General features: G+C 50.4%; 5 protein-coding genes across 5 annotated transcripts; 1 reads left to right on the top strand and 4 right to left on the bottom strand.

Annotated features, from left to right (window-relative positions):
- Positions 1-150: 150 nt before the first annotated feature.
- On the bottom strand, positions 151-2,013 carry COCMIDRAFT_89700 (uncharacterized protein; the record flags this gene model as incomplete). Its single annotated transcript, XM_007687678.1, has 2 exons — positions 151-476; positions 732-2,013. 2 exons carry the CDS (start codon positions 2,011-2,013, stop codon positions 151-153), a joined length of 1,608 nt encoding a protein of 535 aa, XP_007685868.1.
- Positions 2,014-4,424: 2,411 nt separating this feature from the next.
- On the bottom strand, positions 4,425-5,621 carry COCMIDRAFT_34854 (uncharacterized protein; the record flags this gene model as incomplete). Its single annotated transcript, XM_007687651.1, has 1 exon — positions 4,425-5,621. The coding sequence occupies one exon, from the start codon at positions 5,619-5,621 to the stop codon at positions 4,425-4,427; it is 1,197 nt and encodes a 398-aa protein (XP_007685841.1).
- Positions 5,622-6,900: 1,279 nt separating this feature from the next.
- COCMIDRAFT_24490 (uncharacterized protein) lies at positions 6,901-7,604 on the top strand (the record flags this gene model as incomplete). The annotated part of the gene is made up of 4 exons (XM_007687643.1): positions 6,901-7,046; positions 7,114-7,202; positions 7,324-7,460; positions 7,521-7,604. The coding sequence occupies 4 exons, from the start codon at positions 6,901-6,903 to the stop codon at positions 7,602-7,604; spliced, it is 456 nt and encodes a 151-aa protein (XP_007685833.1).
- A 462-nt stretch (positions 7,605-8,066) lies between these two features.
- On the bottom strand, positions 8,067-8,635 carry COCMIDRAFT_89501 (uncharacterized protein; the record flags this gene model as incomplete). Its single annotated transcript, XM_007687677.1, has 2 exons — positions 8,067-8,307; positions 8,505-8,635. 2 exons carry the CDS (start codon positions 8,633-8,635, stop codon positions 8,067-8,069), a joined length of 372 nt encoding a protein of 123 aa, XP_007685867.1.
- A 625-nt stretch (positions 8,636-9,260) lies between these two features.
- On the bottom strand, positions 9,261-15,759 carry COCMIDRAFT_89538 (uncharacterized protein; the record flags this gene model as incomplete). Its single annotated transcript, XM_007687676.1, has 7 exons — positions 9,261-9,839; positions 10,029-10,846; positions 10,895-11,672; positions 11,828-12,557; positions 12,615-12,761; positions 13,062-14,495; positions 14,669-15,759. 7 exons carry the CDS (start codon positions 15,757-15,759, stop codon positions 9,261-9,263), a joined length of 5,577 nt encoding a protein of 1,858 aa, XP_007685866.1.
- Between the last annotated feature and the right edge of the window lie 1,371 nt (positions 15,760-17,130).

Below are 17,130 nucleotides of genomic sequence, written 5' to 3'. Positions count from 1 at the left end.
TAAAGTACATCGATTTTATTCTCTCCATTAGATAGATGAAAGCATTATCTGAATTTCTCATCACTGTCCGGTCTTGCCGCAGATCATCAAGCCAATGAGTGAGTTCGTCGAATTTTAGATTGAGACTGAACAAAGGAAGAACTATATCTTCTATGAAGGATTTCCTAACTCCAACAAGCGACATGCTTCTTTCATATTCTGTGCTTCGATATGCTTGCCACGGGCGGCCATAACATGTGCTAGAAAATTCCTTGTGCGTATAGTTTCAGCATGACTATTTCCTAAAGCTTGCTGTCGGATCTCCATGACTTCGAGAGTAAGTTTTTCAGCCTTTTCGAGGTCTCCAATCCTCATGTAGAAAGTCACTGTATCTTCCATATATATCACAGTGTCTTCGTGATCCGGCCCTAGAATAGATCTGTTCTTGTCGATGACTTCGAGCTTGAGTTTTTCCGCCTTTGTCCATTGGCCATTCTCTTCGCAGATCCATGACAACAGACTCGTACTTGCTACGGTATCGGAATGATCTTCGCCTCGCAATTCGCGCAACATATGCAATTTTTGCTCTTCAATCTCTTGCGCATCTGACCAGCTCTCTTGCTGCACCAGGACCAATGAGATGGTGTCGAACACATGGATCTGGTCAAGGCTGATCTCCTTCCATGTTGCCTTCTTTGCTTCGACGACTTGTCCTTTAAGATTTTCAAAGCCTGTTATGTCTTCCAGGTTACCGTACGCAAAGAGGACATGGTCTGCTGCTCTGATCCACGCCAGATGGCCTGTTCCTAATGATGTTCTCGCCATTTCGAGGGCCTCAATTCCCAATTCCGCAGCATCGCCCCATTTTTCTGCTGCTATATACGTGGCGACGAGACAACATTTGCTGGTCAAATATACTGGATCTCGGATACCCTGTGATTCTTTTGTATTTATCACATCAGTGAAGAGGTTTGTAGCATTGCTCAACTTTCCCATCTCCATAAGGACGCTGCCTAGGTTGTTTTTACTTTCAAGGACCGACGGATGCTCGTCACCTTGGAAAGCCGCCCTGGTTTCGATGACCTCAATCCCCAGCTTTTCGGCTTCCTCAAATTTACGTTGGCATCGATAGATAGTAACAAGCTTGGCGAGTGCATCTATTCGAAGAGTTTGATCTCGGTCGTACAATTGCGCTTCTTGCAGTAGGATTTGTTCAATCAAGTCCCCAGCCTCTTCAAAACGTTCCTGGTCCATGAAAATCGCTGCGAGGTCGAGCTGGACATGTAGAGTCATGTGGTGCAGAGGGCCAAAAGCACTATCGCACCGCTGAATGGTCTTTTGCTGAATCTGCTCGGCATCTCTCAGTCTGCCTTGTTCTTTATAGGTCAAAGCCAAAGAGTTGGCTGCACTTATTGTAGAAGGATGACGTATCCCTCTTAGTGACTCGAGCTTTATCAAGGCATTGGAGTGTAGTGCCTCTGCCTCTTCATATAAGCCCAACAGGTGATACATATCTCCCAGGTATCTGCGAGCCTCAATGGTCTCCGGATGGTCATCACCAAACTCCTCTTCCGAGCCACTTAGCGTGTGATCGAACACCTCTACAGCACGCTTAAACTGACCCTGTCTTGCATACAAATTGGCGAGGGCACGTTGAGCTCTGAGTGTGATATGATTCTGTGGCCCCAGAGCGTCTGCTGCAATGCTGAGAATTTTGTCAAGCATAATTTCAGCTTCCTTCCAACGGCCCTGCGCACTGTACACGTTGGCGAGGTTATTAGTACTCGTGAGCGAAAAAGGATGGCGTTCTCCAAGGATAGAATGGCAGGTATCCTTGACCTCGATGTAAAGAGCCGCTGCTTCTGCCCATCGATATTGAGCTTCATAAATCGTCCCCAAGTTGGACACTTTCGACAGAGTACTCGGGTTTTCCGATCCCAGTAGCCTCTTAAATCCAGGTATGGCTGCAGACAGTAAGTCTTCAGCCTCCTCGAATCGGCCTTGTTGCTTGTAAGTCATCGCCAAATCAGCCATGCAGCCGTACAGGTCCAAGTTGTTTTCCTCCTCTAGCTCTAACAGTTGCGCTATGGCCTGATCTTGTAGCATTTCCGCTGCCCCATAACGGCCTAGCTCCCTATACGTTTGCGCAAGGTTTATGACAAGAGGAGCATCTACCTCATTCGTCTCATCTGTCTCATCCATCTCGATCAATTGTTCCAAGATCTGTCTCTTGCTATTCCAATGGCCTAGCTTATCGTGAAACGAAACCATCGTCTGCGCGTGGAAAACCCACAAACCATTGTTTCTCCCTAAAGTGTTTTCGATATCAGATAGTTCTTTGCTAAACTCCTCCACTGCCGTATGAATCTCATCTACTTGTGTGTATTGCTCTGCTAGATTGATTAGCTTGACATGGCGGAAGTTGCGTAATGTGTGCCAGGTTGTCAGGTTGTTAGCTGTTCGAGGACCGTCTACAAAGTTGAGTTTCTTCAGAGCTCCTTCAAGATCTTCTATCGTTTTTTGACATTGGGAAAGAAGCCGAAGTGCCTGAGCGTCGTTTTTGGGAGCTCCAAATCCAATCTTGGCGCAAATGGCAAGTTGGAAGGCGAGGTTTTGCTGCTCTGAATCTATCTTGTCACGAGCCTGATCATTGACCAGATCCTCCAGAGTACGTCGGAGGTACTTCCGCACACGATAATCAGAGGCATACAGGTCTCCTAGAAGTTGCGTTATCTATACTGTTGGTTAGTGCTGGAAGTTATGCGGTAATACTGAGGCTTACGTCAAGGCTTGCGGAAGAGATGAATGTAGGGTCGTTTATCTTCGTGGGAGAGGAAAGCGCGCTGTATCTTGCTCAGCATGATGACGCGGTTATTTTCTGAGGTGTCTTACCTAGGGACTAAATGATGGAAAGGTGTATGAAGGCTGTGGCTTCGCAACTCTGGTTCGTATATTAGACTGGCCCGGAGAAATTTGAGCATTGCTTCTTTAGGCCCGGCCTCCAGATCACCATTCGTAACCAAGAGCTGTTCAGCAAAAGGTAGGATCATTTTGAGTCGTTTCAACTCGCTTATAGACTCCTTACTGCAGTCTATACTTTTCTTTGAAGTAAGCAAATCTTCGGCCCATTTTAGGCTTGGTGGTAGTGGGGCCTCTCGAGCAAGATACTTCTCAAAAAGGATCCAGCAGCAGACCAGAGCGAGCGAAAATATATCCATCTTTCGCGCATCGGTGATGGTGAACATATTGAAGTGATGCTCAGGTGCGTTCCAGGGTCGTGATCTGGGCATTGAGCAGACCTCATCAGGTTTCAAGAACCTGGTGGAATAACCAAAATCCGAGACCTTTGCACAGTAGACATCTTTCTCACCCTGAAATATAAGAATGTTTTCAGGTTTTAAATCTCCGTGTATGATATCTGCAAAAATTTCAGTAAGTTGAGTGAAAGAATGTTGCTTTCGTTGCTTACTGTTCGCATGCATACTCATAACGGCAGAGCCTATTTCAACACAAAGATTCAGACGCTGAGTCATCGAGAGTGCTCTCCCGACTGGCATAGGAGCGAAATCATAGAGATTTCCAAAATGGGACTTTTTGAATACTATGACCGGCCAGACATCATGCACAGATTGAACATCCCAGCATATGCCTTGGAGTTCAACAACACCCTGGTGCATCCGAATGGACGGGTGAGACAGAACAATGATTTCGTTTAACATCGCTTTCAGAACTCTCGATAGGCCGCCCTGTTTCTGCTCTTCGGAGGCACGTTTGAACGCAAAGCTAGTTCGGACAGTAGCCTGAGCCTCAGTAACCTGGCTCGTTGCACCCCAACCAATCGGTTGTCGTGCAGCTTGCCACGTTATGGGTAGTACTTCGATGCTGAGTGTTTCCAAGATGGCCAGAAACCTTATCATGTCCAAGTCATCAGGCTGTGATTCGGCGGAGGTCAGGGCACTCTCTGATAAGAATCTATCGTTGAGCAAAGTCGACTGGGTTAACATCGTACTACCTGGCTTTGAAAATTCGATTGAATGGGGAGTGTGTCTTCCAATATATTAGGTGGAGAGTGTTGATGATACACGCAGAAGGCTGAAGATGCCTAATCCGCCCAGCAGTCGAAGACGCTTGGCACGGGAATACGTACTGGCATCGCTAAATATAGTTACCGCTATGACTACCTTTCATATACGTAGAAGACAATGCTAATCTCGACAGCAGCGCGAGAAAGACTTCCGAGGCGCTACTGATGTCTTTTCCTTGCATGTTCATTACTACCATGCCCTTGGTTCTTGATTCGTCTACAACGCAACATGAGTGATCCATCTTTCACACGACAACCCCCAAAGATATGGCACATCAATGCAATGCGCGAAGCCCGTTTAGCTTAATCACCCTATTGTACGAAACTCAACGTGAATTCCTTCAGGTCAATGCTGCGTGTTCTACTGCCACGCATAGTGCTCATTGTTCACCCATAACGGTTGCTCTTTGCTAATTCCGCCCTGTTGGTCATACCACAGCAAACTGGCAATATGGTCCTTCTCCCGCTCTATGACAGTGTATCCCAGTCCACTGTCCTTCAGCATACCTAATACTAGTGGCGTTGGGTCCCATAGCTGCACTGCATCGAGCTTCCATTCAGCAGCTTCAGCCTGTGCGGCTTGCAATACAGCTTTCAAAAGCTCAATCTGCTCTTCGTAGATATCTTTTTCTGGTCTTTTGAGAGCATCCCCGGGAAGTCTTGTTGCGGTTTCATCGGTCTCCACGACTAATCGAAGTATGTACAGAACGTTGTGTGACTTCTCGGTATTAGGTGGACCATAATATCGGTGCACCCATGTCGCCCACACTTGCTTGCCTGGAGATCCTGCGATGACGCCCTTCGCAGTTGGAGTTTTCCCGAAGAGAAAGTCGGTCGCAAATTGCTCCTTTCCGATGTGCCAACCCATGTAATCCACGTTCGGTATGATTGTGAAACGTGTTTTCTTGATCTCATCTGCAGGTACCGACATCCGAAAGCGTACTAGAGCTTCGTCTCTCTTGCAGATATCGTCAAGGTCGTTCTCCACGATCGCTTTGACCAGGGGTGACCATGCAATGGGCTTCGGCAGTAGTTCGACTTGTGAGTTTGTGATATTCGGAGTCCATCCCAGATTTGCATAATACTCTTTCCCAATATCGGAATAGAGTGTAGTTCCTATGCATGAAAACTTATCAGTTTGCCAGCTGTACAGTTCCTTAGCCAACTCTTGCATCATACGACCGGCGTAACCACGACGGCGGTACGGTGGTGCGCAGAAGACGCTAGCGATTCCATGTATGATGTTATCGCTGACTTCTCCCTGTGAGTTACTGGTCAAAGAGTGCTTCCGGAAAGTTTCACACGAACACAAGATATGTCGTTTGTTTGGGGCCGAATCTTTGTGGACGAGAACCCAAGTAGTCATACCCCCATCTCTAGCCAGAGGGATTGTGGTAAGGAAACGACATTCTTTCAAGTATAGGGGAGGGGTAAGGGAGTCGATCCATTCAGCGGACGTGTTGTTCCAGATTGCGATACATTCATCCTCAGTCGGATGTCGTAGGACAAGATCAGGACTCTTCGAATTGGGCAAATCGTCCTTTGGTAAGACATTCATGGCTACGAAAGTTGAGAGATTTTATCAGTTTCTGACTTAAGAGCTGATAAACCGTAGTCTTACCTCTCGTACTGGGGACCGCTGGTTGTATGTAACGTATGCTTGGGCAGCACGCTGTTGCGCTGTATATGAACCGAAGTCGGTGGACAACGCCGCGGCTGAAACTGTACACGTGGGGAATAGAGTTTTGTGTATGGATGAAACTTTATTTGCACACCAGTCTGCGGCTAATTATATACGAACCATGCATGGTTCGTCCGAGGTGTTCGGAGGTGCTCACGTGACACTATCGATATCACATGCTTCGCTGTAGGCCTCTGCCTTTCATAATAGCTATAGAAGTGTACACCCTTCTGTATAAAAAGGCTTTGATATAGTACCAAGATTTCGTGCGAAACATGGCTTACTTTTCCTGTAAGTCTCGCTGTATGCAAAAGGAACAATGAGGCCGCAGTTAGTATTGAAGAATCCATGTCAATCCAAGCACACTGCCATCACTCAATCAATGCTACCAAGAAATCTTGCGGAATGAATTGTATTGGGCATCCTAGCTACACAACCGTGTCGAACTCGAATATGAGACGTGGACAATTCCCCACCCAAAAGTGCAGATGGCAAACTCTCGTCATAGAGTAGCACATAGAGAGGCACTCTAAGCACCGTAGCATATACCAGTATAAGACTGTCTACCTGGCAAGAACTTGTTTGACCACTGATCTCAAAATCTGCTTCTAGTCAGTCCATGTTTCTTTTCGAGGTCTGATGTTGAAGAAGTAGATGGGTGTAGCACATTTCAGAATATAAGTTGAATGCACCGGCAAGACCCGAAGGCCTCGCCTAAAATAAGAGGTATCAGAAAATAATTTTGGTGGATCATCACTGTGCTGCAACAGAAAGGAGATGAAGGAATGAACATACCGTTGAGAATATGACCTGTTTCGAGCTGTGGGTTAGCAGTGCGCTTCAGCAAAACGCTTTAGCAGAGCCGAGCAGCATCAACAGCGCCATCAGCATAAAACTCCTCCGGCTGCAATAAAGCACAAAGACGGTCCTCTCTGCATGGTGGCTGTTCCAAAGTTGCGAAGTGTGAAAAGTTGAGGTCGACAGACTTTTTGTCTGGCAGCAGGAGCTTTGACGCTAAAATCGCGCACGGTCCACCACACACCTAGCCGAGCCGCGAGAAATTGGTCCTTGGATCGCGAACTTCCAACACGACTTCAAGCCTTCCACACGTCTCCGTACTAATCCACCAGCTTGCCGCCCGGTACATTCATTCAAAATGGGTCGTCTTCACAGCAACGGAAAGGGCATATCAGCCTCCGCCATCCCCTACTCCCGCAACCCCCCTGCGTGGTTGAAGACCACCCCGGAGCAGGTTGTCGACCAGATCTGCAAGCTCGCCAGGAAGGGTGCTACTCCTTCTCAGTAAGCCGAATCCAATCCGACAAGGAGATTTTGGGAGGAATTGCATATACTGACTGGAATTTTGCAGGATCGGTGAGATCCTCCGTGACTCTCACGGTGTCGCCCAGGTCAAGGTTGTTACCGGCAACAAGATCCTCCGCATCCTCAAGTCGAGCGGTACGATTGCCCTATACACATGAAAAAGCGCATGTCGACACAGCTCTGCTCCCGCGTGAGAGCATCTGCGCGCTATACAAATCTGCATTTGTTGGTCTAGGCTAACATTTTGCGCATAAAGGCCTGAGCCCAGATATCCCAGAGGACCTCTACATGCTTATCAAGAAGGCTGTCGCCGTCCGCAAGCACCTCCAGACCAACCGCAAGGACAGGGACAGCAAGTTCCGCCTCATTCTCATCGAGTCCCGTATTCACCGTGTAAGTTGAGCCGAAAATATAGTTTCTTTAACAAGAAGGACTCGAGCTAACATTTCCCAGCTCTCCCGTTACTACAAGACCGTCGGTGCCCTCCCCCCTACCTGGAGGTACGAGAGCGCCACCGCCTCTACCCTCGTCGCATAAGCAGATGTAGGATTGGTGTGGCTGGTAATCGTGATGGAAGACATTTACGTGGAGTTTATGGGCATGGATGCTTGCTTTACGGATACCTAGCAGCATCACGATACGGAATGAATCAAAAAGCATCATCATCTCAAGATGAAATTATACCCAATGGCAATCGAGGTGCCAGAATGTGTGTGTGTGTGTCGTGTGTGATGAACTTGATGCTTGTTTGACCTGGGTATCTTTTTTTGTATATGCCGCCTGCCTGCCTGCCTTGAGCACTTGAATGAACGCCAGCTATGCCTGCTTGGTATCCTCTGTACACCATGGTGTCCCTACTACTACCGTGCCTGCCCTCCCCCCATTTCCTCTACTACATTCATCTGTCATTCCCTTCCTACTTCCTCACCATGCACACACCATAAGCCTCTATTCCGTTTCCCTAACTCACACACACACACTCTCTCTCTCTCTCTTTCTTCAAGCCCCCTCAACCTCTGCACTCTTCTGCGCCAAAAACTCACTCAACCACTTCAACGGCTTCTCCGGCTCTTGCGTCGCAAGATGCTTCATCGCCTCGAGCAAGTACGGCGTCACATGCTGATTCAAATACACCCGCGTCGGGCTCCCGTGCGGAATCGGCTGCGTCGGCGCCTGCGCTGTGGGATGCGGCGAGTTGCGCGATGATGCGGGGGCTGTGGCTGGGTGTGCTGCTGGGGCGCTAGGGGCGGGCACTGAGGGAGCAGGAGTTGTTGCTTGCGAGGGCGTTGGGGGCTGCGTTTGTGTTGTTGTTGTTGGTTGTTGCGAAGGAGGTGCTTGGGATGGGGGTGAGGGTTCTGCTTGTGGCTATTGGTTTTGTAGGGTTAGCAAGTGGTTTCTTCTTTTGGGAGTTTGTGAGAAAGGATGGGGCGGGGTAACAGTACAGGCTGGTCGTTTGTAGAATCTGCCATTTCTACGTCTGCGAGTTGTTGTTGCATTTGGGCTTCGCCGTTTAGGAGCGGAGCGTCCATGTCGTGTTCTGGCGCAGGGTTTGGGGATGGTTCCGTCATTTTGGCGGGTTTCTCTGTGGTAATTTCTTCAATTAATTGACGCGTGATGGCGCGATTTTGGTAAGGTGGTCAGCGTGGTTGTTAGGGCTGTGATGTAGTGTGGATTGTTTCTGGAGGGTAGCTCTGAGCTCTGCTGTGACGTTCGGGGATTGCGGGCTGGCCTCGGCGTTTGCCTCAAGAGCTTCTTTCTTCACTCCACATTCAACGTCACGTCTCCAATTGCTCTTATCACGTGTAGAAATCCTAGAAAACCATGTCCGCAAAATAATCTTGTATGTTTGACTATTACTCAAACTGATCTAAGTTGCGGATCAAAGAACGCATGCTAGATACCCAAAACGCCGTGCTACAAATTAATGCATTTCTGTCTTCAACTCGTGTTTGCTCAACCGTTATATTCGTATTTCATGTGCATATTCATCTTTCATATATTTCATCTCCACTTACTCCTCGGCATGTGCCCAATGCAATGATCCAACAAAGCATGCAGCGTACGCAAAAAACAAACAAACGTCAAAATCAAATAACAAGCAAGGAAAAAACAACAAGGAAATGTTCTCGCGGCGTGACACCCGGAGAAAACGAAACTGCTGAAAATGAATTCATGTCCCTTGGCTAGGTGGTTCTAGCGAGATCGTCGTTCAGCTGCGTATGCGACGTTCGTTGAAACGGTCGTTTTCATGTCATTATTCGTAACCACGCTGTTGGTATCCCAAGTCCCAGCGTCAGATACGCTGGTCTTGCTTCTCAAGACCCTTGGCCTTCCTAGTCGTGCTGGCTTCGCAGGCTTATAGGGCGCATTGGTTGAGACAACTGTAGAAGGCCCGTTGTTTGCATGGGTGATCTCACTGCTCGTATCCCAAGTGCCAGAGTCGGAGCCTTCATCAGAAAAATTGTGCTGCTCTTGCTCTCTCTTCAGTCTTTCAAAGGGTCCGGGCAAGTGGACTGAAGACGCAGGTCCTCCAAATCCCCTAGGGTAAGGGACATTGGTTGACACGGTTGTAGGTGGGGCGCGGTGATGTGTCACAACACTATCGGTATCCCATGTGCCAGCGTCAGAGACACTTAACCTTCTTCGCTCATAAGGCATCCCTCCTGGGTAGGGCACATTAGTTGACACAGTTGTTGGCGCGGCGCGATGAGTTGTGATCTCCGTGTTGGTGTCCCAAGTGCCAGCATCGGAGACGCTAAGTCTTCTTGACAACTGTGGTGATGTTGGCACGGAAGAATCCTCGTCAGTGGAGAAGTTGGTCGGGTATGGAACGTTCGTCGACACAGTCGTAGGTGGGGGGCGGGAACGATGTGTTGTGATCTCAGTGTTGGTATCCCAAGTGCCAGCATCCGAAACACTGAGTCGTCTTATCTCCCGTGGTGAGGGAGGCACGTAAGAAACATCATTCATGGAGACGTTGGTCGGATACGGAATATTGGTCGAGACCGTTGTCGGCGGAGGGCGTTGCGTGAACACACTTTCAGTGTCCCACGTACCGGCATCAGAGACACTCATTCTCCTGGTCTCGCGGCCAAATTCCGTAGGATATGGAATGTTGGTCGAGACAGTAGTTTCAGGGGCCCGTTGAGTGACTTCACTGCTAGTATCCCAGGTAGCGTCATCAGGGATGCTTTTTGCCCGTCGCAGATTCCAGGACACCCCAGTTGGGTAAGGAACATTTGTGGATACGGTCGTAGGAGGCGCAAATCGAGTAACCTCGCTGGCGGTATCCCACGTTCCAGCGTCAGAGACGCTTCTTTGCCTCCTTAACTCCTTCGATTCCCTCTTCACCTCTTTCGAGTCCCGCCTTGTATCATAGGAGTGTGGGTAGGGAACATTGGTGGAAACTGTCGTAGGTGCGAAATCATTATGCGTGACGACACTGTTCGTATCCCAAGTGCCAGCATCGGAAATGCTCCTCATCTTCCTGATCTCACGAGACTCCCTCTTTGCTTCTTTCGAATCCCTAAGGGAATTCGATTCCTTGGTCGAGTCCCTACTGCCGCGTTCCTTCCTCCGCTCGCTCTTTTCACTTCGAGTAAAGTTCTTGGTGCTTCCATTTGCACTTTGCCCAGTCGGAGGACTGGGGTACAGAGCTTTGACGCCTGCACTTCGACTCTCGTACAAGTAGCGAGCCTTCTCACGCTCGGTTTTATCCGAGCGATCGCTCTTCTCTGTCCGGCTAGTGCGCTCACTCTTGTGGGTACGCTCACTCTTCTCTGTACGCTCGCTTTTATCCGTTCGCTCACTCTTGTCTGTACGCTCACTCCTGTCCGTGCGCTCTGTATCAGCAGACTTGTGTGTGCGAACACTAGAAGCGTAGGTGCTCCTTCGGCGGATAGATTCAGGTCGAGGAGTAGCAAAGTCCTCTAGCTCGTCGTCAATGGCCGATTCGCCTGATCGGCGAGTGTGTGTAGAACGACGGCGCGAGTGTGTGGTCGAGGAAGTGCGTGTTCGTTGAGGCAACAGACTCTCGATTTCGTCTATGGCATCGTAGACTGGAGATACTGTATCTACAGGTGTAGGAGGACAGGTGTCAGGCTCCACATCGTGATATGGGACAGTCTCGTCAAGTGGAGTTCGAGAGAAAATTGGGGGCAAGCCAGCACTTTCAGACAATGTGCGATGGTGCGGAGTTTCCGTAAAAGGTAACGGCACCTCTGGCTTGGATACAGGCTTGGGTGGCGGAGGTGGAGGCTTCCTCTTTGAACTTGGTGTATGTGAAGGAGCCAGACTTTCGACTGGCATGCCAATAATGTTCCTCGGGGACGTAAAAATGGACGTCGGCGGAGGTGGGGGCGGCATGTGTGAGTATGTGGAGAGAGGTGGCTTCACGCCCTTGTCGCCTAGCGAAGGGCCAGAGAAAAGACTTAGTGCCCGCTTGATGGTCGAGGACTTTTCGGGTTTCTCGGGTTTCTCATTCTTTTCGGTTGGTGAAGTTGGACGTAACCGCGGGGTAGATTTCTCAGCCGTGTTCAACTCGGTTTTGGACGGGGAACGAGGAGCGGGGGGGTTTGTTTGCTCGTCTCGGGGAGGGGGGCATGCCTGCGATAGCAAGATGTTAGCCAAGCGTTTCTATGCAATCGTCGTCTCGGGGAAAGTCTGGAATGATTCGTGGGCATTGCAATGATCAGGTGAAATTCGGAGATGCCAAGGTGAGCGTTGGGGTCAGGTAAACACATGCGGGTTGTGTTACGTACCGGCGCCGGAAACTTGCCCTCGTCAGTCGGACTCGTTAATACAGTGGTATGGGATGGCAAACCAGCAGATTTCAGCTCTTCAAGCCTGGCCACTACGGGCTCGGAATTGTCGTACAGAGCCAGTCCATGGTGGAGAACGCAGCCTTCGTCGCGCGGCTCTCCGTTGATCTGGAAGTTCTCGTGCTTCGGTTCTCGGAAGACGACAGGGAAAATTCTCAGAAGCAGTTTCGGTTGCGAATCAGTGGAGGTGTCCATCGGAGAACCTGCAGTGTCATCTGGTTTGTAAGCTGGCCAATACTGGTTACCGGTGAATTGGTGGTCTTCGTCGTGCAAAGCCGGCATGACGGCCGTGATCATTTCACGTTCAAGACGTGCAAATCTCCATGTCTCCGCAGCGAGCTTCACAATGCGTTTCACTGCAATCTTGATACCTTCTTCTTCTCTTGGGTCGGCAAAATGCTTGATGGCGTTGACGATTTCCTCTACGACTGTTCCAGCAGCAGTGTTGATGCGCTGTTTAGCGCCAGAGCTTGTAAAAGCTGCAAGAAGTGTTTGTTGACGCCAGATTGCTTCTTTGCGTGTGCTCTTTTCGCGAATATGGTGGCTCATTGAAGAAAACAATGAATCGGCTTTGTCATAACGACGACCAAGACTAAACAGGAAGGGTCCGAAGACACGGTAAGTGATGAGTTTAGCTACCGTGTGAGCTATATATGCCGCTCGAACTTGTCTGTGACGGGGCCATCTCGTTAGTAAGCAATCTTTCCTTTGCAATCTTTCTCCTTACCTAGAAGCTATCGTGTCGCCGATGAATGATGGTAGATTAGAAGGCACTTGTCCAAGATCCTCTGGTGGTGGTCGTACTGGAAGGTGGACAAAGTGAGTTTTCGCCAGATCAATGATTTGCCTTTGTAGATGGGTGAAAGATGCTAGGCTGTAGGTGATAAGTCAGCGATCAACTCCGTCCCAAGAAAGAAGTAATATATCGCGAGATCAATAAATGCACAGCCGCCATGGTGTAAGTTATGGTGACATCCAGTGAATGCATATTAGACCCTGGCGATAGAACTGGCTGAGGAGGGGCTTCGGTATGTTTCATGGAGCTGCAGGGGGGGGTGACTGCGGGGTACAATCCAGCTGGAGACCCCGTGGCCACCCCCTCCTGGCACGCGCAGCCCATAGCAACGCGACGAACATCCGTGATGGAAAAGAAAGGAAAAATGGAATGACTTACTAGTAGGTGTCGCCTTTGCTCTTGATCTCTGCAATGTCTCCGTAGCATTCCATCATCTTCTCTAGCCTGGACTTCTCGGACTCGAGGTTGCTGGCAACGCTCTTGATAATCTCCTTCTCCTGCTGGCTCTCAGCCTTGAGCTGTTCATATTGCTTCATCAGTTCATCCTTTTCTCGCGCAAGCTCATCTGCTCTGGCTGCTTCCTCGACGGCCTTTTTGAAGATATCGGTGTGGCCTTCAGTTTGCAGGTGGTGCGTTTCCAAGAGCTCGCGCTGTTCTGCGCACGTCTTCTCGAAGTAGTCACGCTCTCTGATGAGCAATTCTCGCTCAGTCGCCCAAGACTCTTGGTTGTCCCGCTCACGCTGAAGAGCTTCTTCGAGCCGTGCGCGAAGCTCAGATGCCTCGGAAGCTTCTTGTCGCCACTCGTCGGCGGCGGCCTCGGCCTTCTTCAGCTTCTTGTCGAACTGGATAGCAAGGGCAATCTTCTCGGCGTCGTGTTTGGTGTTGGTCGTAGCTTTCCATTCGTCAAAGTCCCTCCATGTTCGCTCCCTCTCCTCCGCCGTGCTCCTCTCGAGGGCGCGGTGCACATCTTCCAGCTCTCTGTATCTGTCTTCCCACGACTTCATTGCTGCATTCAAGACTAGCTTTATCTCTTCGGCCTCTTGTGTTGCCTTTTTGTTTTGGGCAATCTGTTCTCGAAGGTCCCGGACTTGCTCCTCCAGGTTACCAATTTGGAAGTGTAGTCGATTTGCCTCGGCTGAATGCCTATTCTCCAAGGTGCGAATCTTCTCTTTCAGCTCAAAAATCTCACCATCCTTTGCTCTCAGCTTCTCTTCCTTCTCGGCGCCTGCTCGGCGGAGTAGGTCTTCTCTTGCGCTCAGCTGGGTGTGAGTGTCCTTGTAGCGGGCCAGCAAGGCGGGCAAGTCAGGTATGTTCTGGGCGATGCGTGTGTAAGCGTCACCAGGCCCGTCTTCGATGGCAGGTCGGGCTTCCAAGGCATGCAAGGGGTAGTCTCTAGAACCCGAGGAGTCCTGCTGACGATGACGATGATGAAGTGGACTGCCGTAAGGAGGATACCCTGGTGGGTATTGGCTCCATGCTTCTTGGTATGGAGAGGAGGAAGAGGGTGACGAAGGACCGTAAGGATTGGGGTTAGGGGCGGGACAACCCTGCTGACTCATACCATAGCCATGATCTGGGTAGTGAGGCGGCTGGGATGGCGGGGCATGGTAGCCAGGATGGTAATTTGGTGGAGGGGCGGGATAGGCCGGCTCGATAGGCACTCGGGATGCAAAAACGCTACGTGGTTGATGCGGGCCTAAGTGGGCCCTCGACACTTCATGCGCTTCACCGCTAAATGGGCGCCCAGGCGCTACCCCGTTTGGTATTAGGCTGTATTCTGAGTCGTCGTCGCTGTCAAAAGTAGGAGCATGCCTACAGGGAAATGCGTGGTCAGCCAGCCAGCTCGTCAAGTTTTGTGAGTGATTAGGGCAGTCCGGCGTTTGGCAAGACGTCACATTACAGTGCGGACCGTGAAGTGGTGTTGGCCGGAGAAGAGCCGAACAACGTGGCTGGAGAACAAGGGAAAAAGGGACTGCACTACATACCTTGGCCGTACCCTGCTCATGGGTGGACTCGGTGCAGTTGGTATGTCATCCTCGAGAAAATGCGAGACTGAGTAGGGTTTTGGCGGATAGTTGGGACCCGCTTCCTGCGTTCGAAGCTTCCGTGCATGTGGCGCAAAAGATCGGAACGATCTAAAGGGTCGATCAGACTGGCTTGGAGACCGGTCGTGTGCACGATAACCAGCCGACGGAGGCGTCCGAGCGCGTGGTAGTTCATCACCTGGCCACCGTTCCTGAGCCGGTGAAGATGCCATGGGACGAGATCCCACGCCGTTGGGTCCTCGAGCACGTGATGCTTCTTCAATAGCCTTTCGTGCAGCTTCGACTTGGTCAGCTTCTTTCTGGGCACTGGTGGTGCCACTTGCAGCCATCCGAGCCTCCATATCTCTTCGGCGTTGCTCCATTCTCTCGCGTTGCATCTGCTTATACTCGAGCTGTTCGTTCTCCCTCTTGGCCCGCTCGGCAAGTGCAGCCTTTTCAATCTCATCTTGAGCCTCAGTGGCCCGTATTTCCTGTTCCATTAGAGCGAGAAGCCTCTTGGCCTCTGTGACTTGCTCTAGAGTCTCTCTCTCGATCCTCTCGCGGATGGCGCCTTCTTGCTGCTTTGTTTCAGACGCTTCCTGTGCTTCGGTCCTGGTGTTGGCTTCTTCATGTGATTGTTCGGCTACTCCACCGGCTTCTGCCTCGTCTCGAGCCTGTTTCATATGTATCTTTTGCTTGAGCTCCTTTAGTAGTTCTTTGGCCCTGGTTTCCTCGTTTCTTCTCATTTCTTGTTCAGAACTCTCTTGGCCTGGCTTCCCTTGATGATTTTCTTGCCGGTGAACCTCGGCGTCGTTTTCTGGAGCGTCTTGAACAGCCTCAGGAGGAAATCCATTGTCTTTGATGGTCTCGTGCCGCTCGACTTGGTCATTTTCTAATACTTCTTCCTCTAGATGATGGGATTCTTGATGTGCTGGAGGCGTCTCCGGAAATGCAAGAGGAGCTTCAGGTATTTCGTCTTGGGAAAACACTACAGGCACTGTGGCTGACTCGACAGTACGCTCTTCTGAAACTTCGTCCGCAGGCGTCTCCATTTGCACAGTATGCTCTTCTGAAGTTTCGTCTGCAAGTGACTCAGTCTGCACAGGTAGCGCCTCAGGAAGTTCTTGTGGTATTGGTTGATCCTCGGGTGCGTCAAGAGGCTCGTGAGTTGGTGGATTTTCCGGATCATTGTCGATATCAGGAAGAGATTGAGGCTCTGGCTGTTGAGCTGATGGTGTTTCTTCGACTGGTTCGCCATCAGAAGGTGGAGCAGCAATATCTGCCGGCTCAACTGGCTCAGGTGTCTGTGATTCAGGAGCGACAGGAGCCGTGGGTGGCATGGGAGCATCGAAATTCAGCGGTTGAGGATATTCTGGGCGCTCTTCCCCCATAGGCGTTAGAAATTCCTCTTCTAGAACATCTGCTACTTGGTCCTCTGCGGGGATGCTCTGTGCGAAATCATCTTGTTCCACTTCAGGCGCCATGGCAGCAATAGGTTCGTCTTGGGACGTCGTATCTAACTGCGGCTCTCGCGGTGAATCTGGGGCTTGGGCAAGGTCTGGGCTTGGAAGCACGGTTGTGGAGGTGAGGTCTTGGATTGGCTGCATGGCGTCTGGCTCTTGTTGCAGAGGCTGCTTCTGGTCTGGAATGGACCCTGCTTCTAGGTAATAATAGTCGTCTAACTCATCGTTTACAGAGTGGTCGATTTGATTGGCGGTAGAGTGGAGGTCCTCAGCGTTGTCGTCGGCTATGTCGGACAGTGTGGCTTTGGGGGGTGCAGGCTGGGGATCAAGTTGGCGTGGTGCGTCCATGAGTGGATCTTGTGGTGTGGCAGATGTGCTTTCAGCAGCTAATGGAGCTGCAGCCCTGTGGGGATTAGACTGTAAACTGTCGAAGAGAGTTGAAGATGCAATTGTGGACGTTTCCAAGTGCTTGGGCATGGTCGGCTCCAAGGGCTCCACTCTGGAAGCGGATAGCACTGACTGCTCCCCGGACACTGCATCCGTGGCTGGCGGCTCTGTTGGCATTTGGATTTCAAGCGCGTCAGCGACTGGCTCCCCCGTGTTGGTTGGCACACTGTCAGGTGGAGACGCAGACTCCACTGGTTTCTGACTCTGTTCTGCTGTTGCTGCTGTTGGTGTTGATGTCGCTGTTTCTGTGTTTTTTTGTGTCTTCTTCTTCTTCTTGTTGGTTCTGACTACCGCTGACTACGGAAGAAAATTATTTACAGCCCAGAGCCCTCGAGAAAGTCCCAATCTGATCAATGTCCCTCTCACCTCTCACCGAAGACGCGGGCACTCGCAAATATAGGGCTGTGTGCTTGTGGACATGGCATAATGGCAGAAAATTGGGCAAAAAAACGACTGCGCACGCGCATAAGAAGTATATAAAGGCGCCAATGCAAAGTCGGAACTACGATGGTA

This window comes from Bipolaris oryzae (assembly GCF_000523455.1).
Source record: "Bipolaris oryzae ATCC 44560 unplaced genomic scaffold scaffold_32, whole genome shotgun sequence".
NCBI lineage: Eukaryota > Fungi > Ascomycota > Dothideomycetes > Pleosporales > Pleosporaceae > Bipolaris > Bipolaris oryzae.
This window is presented reverse-complemented; position numbering and strand designations above follow the sequence as displayed.